The sequence below is a fragment of the Apteryx mantelli genome, unplaced genomic scaffold (genome assembly GCF_036417845.1).
Source record: "Apteryx mantelli isolate bAptMan1 unplaced genomic scaffold, bAptMan1.hap1 HAP1_SCAFFOLD_122, whole genome shotgun sequence".
NCBI lineage: Eukaryota > Metazoa > Chordata > Aves > Apterygiformes > Apterygidae > Apteryx > Apteryx mantelli.
In genome coordinates, this window is record NW_027118478.1 from 208,425 (window position 1) to 220,856 (window position 12,432).

A 12,432-nucleotide genomic window follows, 5' to 3' on the forward strand; every position below is an offset into this window, starting at 1 on the left:
ATCTCCTTCCGCCAGCTTCCCCCTTGGATCTACCTCCGCGCTCGGTCCCTGGGGGCCGCTCCATCAAAAGCAGGACTCGCCTGGTGGAGCCAAAACGCTGCTCCCGCTGCTGTCGGGGGATGAGCACGAGGAGTTCCCTGGAAATCGGAGATAAGCAGCCTCCGGCTATAAAAGGGGGAGCCGCTGGAAGCCCCCGCGCACTCGCTGCCTCCGTGCTGCCGGCTCCATGCGTTTCGCCGAGAGGAAGGAGAAGCGCTGAAGCAGCCAGGAGCCTGTGGGTAAGCGGCTCTGCTTCGCACCTCGCTCGCGTTTCGGTTGCCCCTCGGGCATTTCGGTCGCATCGCTCAGACTTTGCGGTTGCATCTGCCTTGCATTTTGGCTGCACCTCGCTTGCATTTTCCTTGCACCTCCCTTCTCATTTTGGTTGCACCTCACTTGCATTTTGCTTGCATCTCGCTTGCATTTTGCTTACACCTCTCGTGCTTTGGTTGCACCTCACTTGTGTTTTGGCTGCACCTCGCTTGCATTTTGGTTGCACCTCACTCACATTTTGGTTGCACCTATCTCACATTTTGGCTGCACCTTGCTTGCATTTTGGTTGCACCTCACACATTTTGGTTGCATCTCGCTTGCATTTTGGTTGCACCTCACTTGCACTTTGCTTGCATCTTGCTTGCATTTTGGCTGCACCTCCCTTGCATTTTGGTTGCACCTCACTCACATTTTGCTTGCACCTCTCTTGCACTTTGCTTGCACTTGTCTCGCATTTTGGTTGCACCTCGCTTGCATTTTGCTTGCACCTCGCTTGCATTTTGCTTGCACCTCTCTCGTGCTTTGGTTGCACCTCGCTTGTGTTTTGGCTGCACATTGCTTGCATTTTGGTTGCACCTCACTCAGATTTTGCTTGCACCTATCTCACATTTTGGCTGCACCTCACTCACATTTTGGTTGCACCTCCCTTCTCGTTTTGGTTACATCTCGCTTGCATTTTGGTTGCACCTCTCTTGTGTTTTGGCTGTACCTCGCTTGTGTTTTGCTTGCACCTCTCTCGTGCTTTGGTTGCACCTCGCTTGTATTTTGCTTGCACCTCTCTCACATTTTGGCTGCACCTCCTTTGCATTTTGGTTGCACCTCCTTCACATTTTGGTTGCACCTCACTCAGATTTTGCTTGCACCTCTCTCGCATTTTGGTTGCACCTTGCTTGCATTTTGCTTGCACCTCTCTCGCGTTTTGGCTGCACCTTGCTTGCATTTTGCTTGCACCTCACTCATATTTCGGTTCCACGTCTCTCGCGTTTTGCTTGCATCTCGCTTTCATTTTGCTTGCACCTATCTCACATTTTGGCTGCACCTCGCTTGCATTTTGGTTGCACATCCTTCACATTTTGGTTGCACCTCTCGCGCGTTTTGCTTGCACATCGCTTGCATTTTGGTTGCACCTCACTCACATTTTGTTGCACCTCTCTCGCGTTTTGCTTTCATCTCACTTGCATTTTGGTTGCACCTCACTCACATTTTGGTCGCACTTCGCTTGCATTTTGCTTGCACCTCTCTCATGTTTTGGTGGCATCTCTATCACATTGTGGTTGCATCTCTCTTGTGTTTTGCTTGCACCTCGCTCACGTTTTGGCTGCACCTCCCTTGCATTTCGGTTGCACCTCGCTCACATTTTGCTTGCACCTCTCTCGCATTTTTCTTGCACCTCCCTTGCATTTCTGCTAGGTCCCAAAGCTGCTGAGATCCCGGCGTTGCCTTATCCGAGCAAAACAAGGCGCCGGTGATCCCCAAGCAGAGTCCCAGCAAGGTTTAAACCCACTTTTGCCCTACTCTGCCTGTTATTTCTGTCTCTCCGTGAGGTTTTATCCATGGTCCACGCTCAGATACCTTCTGGGTGCTCTCGGGGGGCATCAGCCTCCGTATTAACCCCGGGGCAAGGTTAGATGAAGGCAATTCTTCGTCCCCACTGTCAGGACTTGGTAGAATCGAAGCCTCAACCCACCTGTAGGCTCCCGTTGTGGTCAACGGAGAGGCAGCAGCACCCAACGATCCTCCCGAGGTTGACGGGAAGGCTTGTCCCCATGACCTGCCCTGCTCCCCTTGGGTTTCTTTGGTGATTTTGAGGGTCTTTCCACCCTAGGGAGACTTCACGGGCAGCAGCCATGAGATCTCCAGGTTGCTGGGACTTCTCGGGAGGGTTTGCTGGCCATGGGGGGAGAAGGACGGGGTCTCCTAGGGGTTAGAACCGCCTGGGCACCTCCTCAGGAGCACGGGTTTGGGAGCCATGGGGTTAAAAGTGGTGGCAAGAGGACACCTCGGAGCCTCACCGGGGGGGCCAGGAGAGGTTGGGGAGGGGGTGAGCCAGGGAATCAGCCCTCGGCAGCCCGGCGTCTTCTCAGCTGGATCCACACTTAAACCTTTTTGCTTTTTTGGTGATTTTTTGGGTTTTTTTTCTGTTTCCAGCGATGGCGACAGGCAGGACGCTGCTTCTCCCAGCCTGGCTGGCCCTCGTGTGCGGTGAGCAACCAACCCCAACCCTGTTTTCGCGCCCGTTGCCCATTGCTGCAAGCCAGGAGCCAGGGAGGGATGTCCCCGTGCCCCGGCGTCCTCTTCTTTCAGTGTCCCCAACACTGTCGAATCCCCCTCGAGCTCTGGATAGCTCAAGACCCCCCCAAAGCACCACATCCCCGCAGGTCTCCCGATTTCCTCCCGGCCGGGACGTGCTGCTTCCACCCTGGCTTCAAAACGATGACAAAAAAGCCCCCGTTACCCGTCTCTTTTTTAGGACTTTCGACGGCATATTTCCGCGGCAAGGAATTCATCACTGTCTTCCCACAAAATGACCAGGAGAGCGTCCAGGCAGGCCTCAGCCTGCTCTTCTCCGCTTATTACGACGCAACCAAGGTCACGGTGACGGTGAACAAGGGCAACTTCAAGAGAGAGGTCACCGTCGGCAAAGACCAGACGGTCTCCCTGCCTGTGCCAAGAGACATGGAGCTGATCGGCAGCCGCACCTTCGATAAAACCCTCTTGATCCAGGCCAACAAGGAGATCTCCGTGGTCGCCGTGAGCTCCAAGCAGCACAGCACCGGCGCCACCACCGTCTTGCCCGTCGAGAAGCTGGGCACCGAGTATTACGTGGTGACGCCAGTGGACACCAACAACGACAAGGTGAAGGAGTTTGCCGTCGTAGCCGGGAAGCAGGGGGCGGCTGTCGACATCACCGTCAAAGGTGACGTCTACTACCAAGGGGCGACGCATCCCTCCGGGTCGACTGTGCACGTCAACCTGGCGCCCTACGAGAGCTTGCAGCTGCAAAGCACCAAGAGCCTGTCGGGCACCAAGGTCACGTCGAACGAGGCCGTGGCCGTCCTCAGCGGCCACAGTTGCGTTCAGGTGAACTCCTATTGTGACTACGCCATCGAGCAGCTGCTGCCCGTCTCCGGCTGGGGAAACGAGTACATCGTCCCCCCCGTGCCCATGCAAACCGAATCCGACTTGGTCTACGTCGTGGCGCCTCGCAGGACCACCATCACCTACCGCCTGGGCAGCTCCCAAGCCTCGGAGAACGTCATGGCCGGGGATGTGCAAGAATTCAAGCTCCAGCACAACACCCCGTTCTACGTGACCGCTCCGGCCGGCATCCAGGTGATCTACTTCTTTACCGGAATCAGGAAGGACGTCTCAGGGCAAGATCCCTTCCTGGTCAACATCCCTCCGGTCTCGAGCTACTGCACCTCCTACAGTATCAGCAGCTTGGACGACTTCGAGAGCCACATCCTCCTCGTAGCGCAACACTCGGACACCAGCGCCATCAAGTTCAACAAGAAGCTCATCGGGAACATCCCCTGGCGGATGATTCCCGGCTTGGACTATTCCTGGGCCATGTATAGCATGAGCAAGAGCACAGAAGTGGATAGCATCGAGCACAGCCGGTCGCCCTTCGGGGTGCTGGTCTTCGGCTTCCAAAATTACGAGGGCTACGGCTTTGCGGGCCTTTGCGCCACACGTAAGTAGCGCGAGCGCGCGCATGCGAGGTACCTTGGATGCGACAAACCACTGGGGACGGCTGTTTTGTGGCCGTATACACTTAAATCTTACAGGTGGAGAGTTGCCGCCTCGCGGATCACCCAACCTTTTCTCGCGCTTCCTTACCGGCCACCTCTTCTGCTTTTCCCCAGCTACTTCTCCACCTTCCTGCGCCGACCTCGAATGCAAGGAACACGAGACGTGCACGGTGGTCAAAGGCAATCCCACGTGCGTGAAGGACACCGAATCCATCTGCTGGGCCACCGGCGACCCCCACTACCGCACCTTCGACGGGAAGAACTTTGACTTCATGGGCACGTGCACCTACACCCTCTCCAAGACCTGCACCTCGGACGCGAGCCTCCCCGTCTTCAGCGTTGAGGCCAAGAACGAGAACCGGGGCAACACGCAGGTTTCCTACGTGGGCTCCGTGACCGTCCGCGTCTACGACATCGTCATCACCGTGGTCAGAGGCGAGACCGGGATCGTGAGGGTAGGCAGGAATTCAAACGACGCCACGTGGGCGTTGCGTGGGCATTTCTGGCTTTGCGGGAAAAGGGCCTTTGCCACCTCGTTGCGGGTGAGGGTCAAAGCAGGGCCGATATCGTGTCTCGAGACCCGTGGTCTGCAGAAACACCTCGGAGCTAGATGCCTTTTATCTTCTCACGGCGCCCGATTTGTCTTCCAGGTGAACAACCAGCGCTCCCGCCTCCCCATCTCCCTCGCCGACGGGAAGCTCAAGGCGTACCAGAACGGCGACTCCGTGCTCATCAAAACCGACTTCCTGCTGAAGGTCTTCTTCGACTGGGACCACCACCTGGTGGTGAAGATCCCCAGCAAGCTCTCCAACAAGGTGTGCGGGCTGTGCGGCAACAGCAACGGCGACCCGCGGGACGACGCCACCACCCCCGACGGCTTGCTGGCTTCCGACCCCGTGGAGCTGGGCAGGAGCTGGAAGGTGGACGACGGCGACCGCTTCTGCTGGGACGACTGCAACGGCGAATGCAAGACCTGCAGCCCCAAGCAGATTATCAAGTACAAGGCGGACACCTCCTGCGGCTTGCTCACCAAGAAGTCGGGGCCCTTCCAGCGCTGCCACGCCACCATCGACCCCAAAGTCTACCTGGACAACTGCGTCTACGACCTCTGCATGAACGATGGGCTCCAATCCGTGCTGTGCCAGGTCCTGAAGACCTACGCGGACAAATGCCGGGAGGCGGAAATCGCCATTTCCGACTGGAGGACCCCTTCGCAGTGCCGTGAGTAGCACCCGGTGGGCCGCAGCCATGATGCGAACGGGTCGAGGATGGGCGACTCCTTCCCAAATCCTTCGGCCTCGGGTGCCGGTTTTCATCCCCCCCGGCTTCAGCTGCCTGCCTCGTTGGCTGAACCCTTCCCTCGCTTCAGGAGCTGCGACCTTCTGGGCTCTTCCCACCACAGCTCTTGGGTTTATTTGTCCTCCAGCCAGGCCGAGCGTGACATTTTGCAGCCTCCCAACGTGAGATCGCACCCTTTTTTCCTTGACCTTCCCTCAGTAGAAGACCCTGGTGGCCAAGCTCTAGGGTGCGCAGATAGGGCATAATTACGGTGAGGTGGGACGGGAATGAGCAGAAAGCACCCAAATAAGGGAAACTGCCCCGAGTGGGACCTTCATCCCTCTCTAGTGCTCTCTGTCACCCAAGAGAGATGGCGCCCAGGTGTTTTGAAGCAGGTGGCACAAAATTGTGCCCCAAAATGTTGTGGGGTCCCAGCCAGCCAGATTCCAGGCCCCCCAAAAAGCGTTCTCGCACGTCGCCTAGCTCCAGAAAGCCCAGGCAGATCTTCTTAGCGCTCTGCTGAGCTTCTCGGCACCAAGGAGCAAGATGCCAACCTTGTCCGCAATGTCCCGTCCCTTCGACAGCCATGTCCTGCCCGGAGAACAGCGTCTACACGGCCTGCGGCCCCGCTTGCCCCGCTACCTGCAACGACCTCGTGACGTCCACCGAGTGCCAGTCTCTGGCCTGCGTCGAGACCTGCGCCTGCCGCGAGGGCTTCGTGCTGGACGCCGGCAAGTGCATCCCCAAGGCCGAGTGCGGCTGCGCGTACGAGGGCCGCCTCTTCGCCCCCGGCGAGGAGTTCTGGGCCGACGACGCCTGCACGAGACACTGCGTCTGCGACGCCACGAGCCGGCAGGCCAAGTGCCGAGACGCCGGCTGCCGCATCGGCGAGCAGTGCCGCGTGGAGAAGGGCATCCTGGATTGCTACCCCGTGAGCTACGGCACCTGCTCGGCGGCGGGACGCACCCACTACCAGACTTTCGACGGCAGCAGGTTCGTCTTCCAAGGCAGCTGCCTCTACCAGCTTGCCGGGCTGTGCAAGAAGAGCCAAGGCTTAGTGGACTTCCAGGTGCTCATCCAGAACGGCCACCAGGACAACCAGCATCTCTCCGCCATCGCTTTCGTGCAAGTCAAAGTCTACGGCGGCGACATCGCGATCAGCCAGAAGCACCCTGGCAAAATCATGGTGAGTTTCACGAGCGTTGCTTTATTTAATCGTGAAGTTCTTCGCTTTCTGCTCTTCGCCCTGACCTCGCTTCTCCCGTCTTCTTCTGCACCGCCTAACGCTTAACGTATATCTCCAGCCGCGTTACTAAGATCCAAAGCTACCGGGACTTTTTGCCTTGCCCGATTCAACATGAGGTTGAGTTGCCTAAATACCAGGATCTCCACCCAAACCGGTCACCCGCCGGTAGAGCGGTGCGTAACATGAGCCGTTGGAGCCTGGTGCACAGTTGGTCTCATTCCTGGTGGGTTGGGCAGATGGGTGAATCCTCAAATTGTTCTCATAACTGCATGGGGCCCTTTCGGCCGGATCCTAGATCTTTGAGGCTGGGCGAGATGTCACCCACTGGTCCCGTCGGCTGCTGATCCCTCTGCATTTGCCCCCAGGTCGATAACTTGCTGGTCAACCTGCCGTATCGCACCAGAGGCGGGAAGGTCTCCGCCTACCAAGGCGGGCGGCAGGCGGTGGTGGAGACGGACTTCGGGCTCACCGTCACCTACGACTGGCAGAGCCAGGTCACCGTGTCGGTGCCCGGCAGCTACGCGGGCGCCCTGTGCGGCCTCTGCGGCAACTTCGACGGCAACGCCGGCAATGAGCTGCTGCTGAAGGACGGCCAAGCGACGTCCAACCCGACCACCTTCGGGCACAGCTGGAAGGTGAAGGACATACCAGGCTGCGTGGAGCTGCCGCAGGACAAATGCCCCACGCTCGCAGAGGCGCTGCAGTACCAGGACACCCTTAGGAAGGGCTGCAGGATCATCTCGAGCCCCAGTGGTCCTTTCAGAGCGTGCCACAGAAAGGTGGACCCCGAGCCGTACTTCCAAAGCTGCGTGAGCGACTTCTGCTTCTTCCAAGACCAGCCAGATGTGACCTGCCCGCTCATCGCCAGCTACGCCGCGGCCTGCCAAGCTGCCGGCGTGGCGACCGCAAGGTGGAGGACGGCCGATTTCTGCAGTGAGTAGAGACGGCTTGAGGGTCTCCTCGCATGGTGGTGGGCATCCAAGCGTCCGTTGGGCTTGCGAGCGGCAAAGGGAGCCCCGGTTTGGGTGCGACTCCACGTGGGGAGGAGCCGGACGGAGGTGGGGACCGTCTCACCTCGCCGGAGATGGTCGGGGTGGGATTCACGACACCCAGAAGCCTATGTTGGTCACCTCGTGTCCACCTGCAGAAAGAAACCCTTGTGGGGAACGACTTGTCCCACCTCAAGGTGGGCCGCTACGATGGGTCAAATGGTTTAGTCCCTATAAGCACCGTTTTTGGGGGGGGTTCGGGGTGAAACGGATCAAAAAATCTACACCTGGGGAGACCTAACCCCAATCTTTCCCCCCGCCACCGCCGTCCCCAAGTTCTCCGCCATCGAACCCGAAATTTCTTTGCCGCTAATGAGTCTTCACGTCTCGTGGCAGGTATCTCGTGTCCCGCCAACAGCCACTACGAGTCGTGTTCCCGAGGCTGCGGCCAGACCTGCAGCAGCCTTTACGCCCCGGCGCAGTGCTCGGAGCGGTGCTGGGAGGGCTGCGTGTGCGACGAGGGCTTCGTGCTCAGCGGCGACCGCTGCGTGCCCATGTCGCAGTGCGGCTGCCTCCACCAAGGTCTCTACTACCAGCTGGAGGAGACTTTCCTGCCCACGTGCTGGCAGCAGTGCCAGTGCCAGGCTGGCGGGGCCGTGCAGTGCCAGAACTCGTCCTGCGTCGTGGAAAGCGACTGCAAAATCGTCGACGGCGTCCGGAAATGCGAAGCCTCCGGCACGGCCCTGTGCGTGGTCACCGGTGACCGCCAGTACATCTCCTACGACGGCCTGGCCTTCGAGGTGCCCGGCGCCTGCTCCTACGTCCTCACCAAGACCTGCGGCGACGACGGCGATCTGACGCCCTTCGTCGTGACGGTGGAGAAGGAGCCCGAGAAGACGACAAAGGGCTCCGTCATCAAAGCGTTGACCGTCCGCGTCTACGGGCTCACGTTGACCCTGCTCCATGGGAAGATGGAAACCGTCATGGTAAGACCGCGGGTCACATTGCCGCTTTTTTGGGGGGCAAACGTGTGGGGGGCCCAAAGGTTTGGTCTTTCATCGCGTCGAGGAGATGACAGCCCCTTCTGCTTCTCCTTCGTGTTGGGCAGGTCTCACCCCTTCTGCTTCTCCTTTGCGTTGGGCAGGTCTCACCCCTTCTGCTCTTCCTCCATCGCGTTGGGCAGGTCTCACCCCTTCTGCTTCTCCTTTGCGTTGGGCAGGTCTCACCCCTTCTGCTCTTCCTTCACATTGGGCAGGTCTCACCCCTTCTGCTCTTCCTTCACATTGAGCAGGTCTCACCCCTTCTGCTCTTCCTCCACATTGAGCAGTTCTCACCACTTTACCTCCTCCATGTTGAGCAGGTCTCATCCCTACCCCGCCATGAAGCAACACGCGTCCACCTTCGCCATCCAGTTGCCACGTGGTGGCCAAAAGCTCATGAGCAACCTCCAAGGTGTCTCACCCAACGCATTTTGGCCTCCTTTCTCCCCAACCTTCCGCTCACCGGCAGCCTTTCTCTCTCCCGGCCCTAGGTGGACAACATCACCTACAACCTGCCCGCCATCCTCCGGGACGGCCAGGTCTCCGTGCTGCGCCACGGAGCCGACGTGCTGCTTCTCACCGACTTCGGCCTCACCTTACGCTACGACCTGCAGCACGCGGCCACCGTGGCAGCGCCGGCGACCTACCGGGGCCGACTCTGCGGGCTGTGCGGCAACCGCGACGGCCGGCAGGCCAACGACTGGCTCCTGCCCGACGGCCGCCCTGCCGCCACCGCCGCCGTCTTCGGCGCCGCGTGGCAGGAGCAACCCACCCAACCTTGCGCCGACGCGTGCGGCGACGGCGGCTGCCCCAGCTGCCCGGCGGAGCGGGAAGCCGTGCTGCGGCGTGACGACCACTGCGGGCTGCTGGTGGCCGCCGGGGGACCTTTGGCCGCTTGCCACGCTGCCCTCGACCCGGCGCCCTTTTTCCACACCTGCCTGCATGACGGCTGCCTGGCCACTGCCGATGGCGCCCTGCTCTGCCGCAGCGTCCACAGCTACGCCGCTGCCTGCGCCGACATTGGTGTCGCTGTCCGGCCCTGGCGGGAACCTGCCTTCTGCCGTAAGCCCCGGGAGGGAGCGGGTGGAAAATATAGATATAGACGTATAAAAAAATATATATGCATCCTCTGGTGTGTGTATATATATATATATGTATATATATGTGTATATAAATATATATATATGCATCCTCTGGGGCAGGAAACTTTTTATATATATAAAAATATATAAAAATAAATATATATATATGCATCCTCCAGGGGAGGAAATTATATCTATATCTATATCTATAGATAGATAGATAGATATAGATATAGATATGCATCCTCCAGGGGAGGAAATTTTATATATACATGGAAATATATATATATATGTATATATGCATCCTCCAGTGTGTATATATATATATACATATATAAATATATATATATCTGCAACCTCCAAAGGAGGAAATTTTATCCATATAGCTCCAAAAATAGATATACATTTGCACGCTCCGGGGGGAGGCAATTTCGCACGCGCTCGATCGGGCGAAGCCGCGGGGAAGAACCCAGTGATTAATGGCTCTTGGCAAGCGCCGAGACGTCGCCCGGGCCCGGATCCGCATTAGTTCTTTTTCCCACCCATCCCTGTTTTCTGGGACTATCTGATTTGGGTTTTTTTGCTTTTTTTTTCCTCTTTTCCGCCCCGTCCAGCCCCGAGCTGCCCCGCTAACAGCACCTACTCGCTCTGCGCCGACCTCTGCGCCGGCGGCTGTGCCAGCCTCGGCGCCCGCTGCCCCGAGGGCTGCGCCGAAGGGTGCCGCTGCGCCGAGGGCCTCCTCTTCGACGGGCGCCGCTGCGTGCCCGCCGAGCGCTGCGGCTGCTTCCAGGACGGCCGCTACTACCAGGTAAATCCCGCTTTGGTTTTTTGGGAGTCATTCCTCATTTTCCGCCTTTTTTTAATTCTTGCACTTCTTCGCCTTTTGGGTTTTGCTTTGCATCCTTCTCCCTGCACGTTGCAATGCATTCGTTGCACCGTCTGCATGCAATGCCCCGGTGCACGCAAAAAAACAAAGCAGAACGGGGTTAAAAAAAATGCTTTTCTTTCATTTTTTCCCTCCACGCCGGCTTGAAGTGAAAGTGCAAAGTTTTGCATTTTTTTAGCAAAGTCGCTGGGAGCGGAGGCGCCGCCCCGTTTTTCTCCCTGCCGGGTCTCCCAGGGTCGGGGAAAAAAGCAAGTGCTGAAACGCTGCAAAGCGGCCCCCAAATCTGCTCTGAGTGCAGAGTTTGCAAAAAACCACAAGTTTTTGCATTTTTTGGCTGCTTTTCCCAGGCGTCTTAGTCATGGTGTGAATGCACGGTTAAAGGGAGTTTGCAAAAAAGGCAAGTTTTTGCATTTTGACCATTTTCCCACGCGTCATAATCACGGCGCAAACGCACGGCCAAGCAGAAAGCTTGCAAGAAACGCAAGTTTTTTGCATTTTCACCAATCTTCCCTGGTTTTCCACCATTCCCAAAGCAGTTGCAATTCCCTTTCCATGCAAAGAGCTTGCAAAAGATGCGATTTTTTTGCATTTGGACCATTTTCCCGTGCATCGTAATCCCAGTGCAATGCAAAACGAGCTGGACACTCGCTTAAATCTCCTGTTTTTCCCCCCACCGTGGAAGGGTATTTTTAACAACGGCTTTTTCCCCTCGTGGGAGATCGCGGTGGGGGGGATTTGGGGGCAAGGGGGGAGTGAAATGGGGCCCCCCCCGGACACTGCATTTCCTGCTCCTGGCGCAGCCCGGCGAGGAGACACTGACGGAGTCGTGCCACCGCCGCTGCACCTGCGTCGCCAGCCAGGGGCTGCGCTGCGACGCTCACGCCTGCCCCGACGACGAGACCTGCGAGATCCGCGACGGCGCCTGGTCCTGCGTCAAGCCGGGTGAGGCCGAGGGCAGTGGTGGGATGCGGGAACTCGTGGCGCGAGTTCCGGATTTTTCCTGGCGCTCAATTTTTCACCCCCCCCCCCAGCTCTAAATTCGGTAGCGTGGGAAAAAATAACAACCTGCCTCCAAGTTTTTCCCTTTATCGCGGGAGGAAAGAGGCTTCTGATGTTTTTTTTCCATGTCATGGAGAAAATCCCTCCAAATTCTCCTCTGGACCATGGGAAAAATCCCTCCAAATTCTCTCCATATCGTGGGAAAAAATCTCTCCAAATTCTCCTCTGCACCATGGGAAAAATCCCTCCAAATTCTCTCCATATCATGGGAAAAATCCCTCCAAATTCTCCTCTGCACCATGGGAAAAATCCCTCCAAATTCTCTCCAGACAGCGGGAAAAAACTACCTCCAACTTTCCGCGCCGCGGGAAAAAAACACCTCCTATTTTTCCCTCCCCATTTTTGGCCAAAACCACCTCCAAATTCTCCTCTGTATCGCGGGAAAAATCCCTCCAAATTCTCTCTGCACCGCGGGAAAAAACCCATCTCCCACTTTTCCCTCCCCATTTTTGACCAAAACCACCTCCAAATCCTTCTCCATATTGCGGGAAAAATCCCTCCAACCTTCCCTCCGCCCCATGGGAATAAAAAAACACGTCCCATTTTTCCCTCCCCATTTTTGGCCAACTCCCCCCCCACATTATTCCCCATTTCCTGGGAAAACACCCCCAAACAAGCCTCAGATCCCGCCGTCTCGCCCCCGCAGACCCCTGCAAGGCGCTGGGCTGCCGCCCCAAGGAGACCTGCGTGCTGCTGGCCGGTCGCCTCCGCTGCGTCCCCAGCTCAGTGGCCGAGTGCTCGGCCTGGGGCGAGCCCCATTTCCGCACCTTCGACGGGAAGGAATTCGA

At 57.6% G+C, this 12,432-nt stretch overlaps 1 protein-coding gene and 1 long non-coding RNA gene across 2 annotated transcripts; both read left to right on the forward strand.

The window, feature by feature from the left end:
* The first annotated feature begins 202 nt into the window (after positions 1-202).
* On the forward strand, positions 203-2,847 carry LOC136995518 (uncharacterized). The gene is made up of 3 exons (XR_010887074.1): positions 203-278; positions 2,461-2,514; positions 2,783-2,847. It is a non-coding gene; the product is annotated as an uncharacterized lncRNA (long non-coding RNA).
* A 141-nt stretch (positions 2,848-2,988) lies between these two features.
* On the forward strand, positions 2,989-11,622 carry LOC106490510 (IgGFc-binding protein-like). Its single transcript, XM_067316791.1, has 9 exons — positions 2,989-4,006; positions 4,179-4,519; positions 4,715-5,285; positions 5,927-6,528; positions 6,954-7,521; positions 7,974-8,563; positions 9,109-9,679; positions 10,314-10,507; positions 11,386-11,622. Exons 1-9 carry the CDS (start codon positions 2,989-2,991, stop codon positions 11,620-11,622), a joined length of 4,692 nt encoding a protein of 1,563 aa, XP_067172892.1.
* The last annotated feature ends 810 nt before the right edge of the window (positions 11,623-12,432 follow it).

Excerpts from the sequence above, each read along its gene's own strand:
- LOC106490510 (XM_067316791.1), top strand. The coding sequence starts at position 2,989 with ATGGAGCTGATCGGCAGCCGCACCTTCGATAAAACCCTCTTGATCCAG. Across the intron at positions 6,529-6,953 it reads AGCACCCTGGCAAAATCATG|GTCGATAACTTGCTGGTCAA; the intron begins GTGAGTTTCACG and ends ATTTGCCCCCAG. Across the intron at positions 7,522-7,973 it reads GAGGACGGCCGATTTCTGCA|GTATCTCGTGTCCCGCCAAC; the intron begins GTGAGTAGAGAC and ends GTCTCGTGGCAG.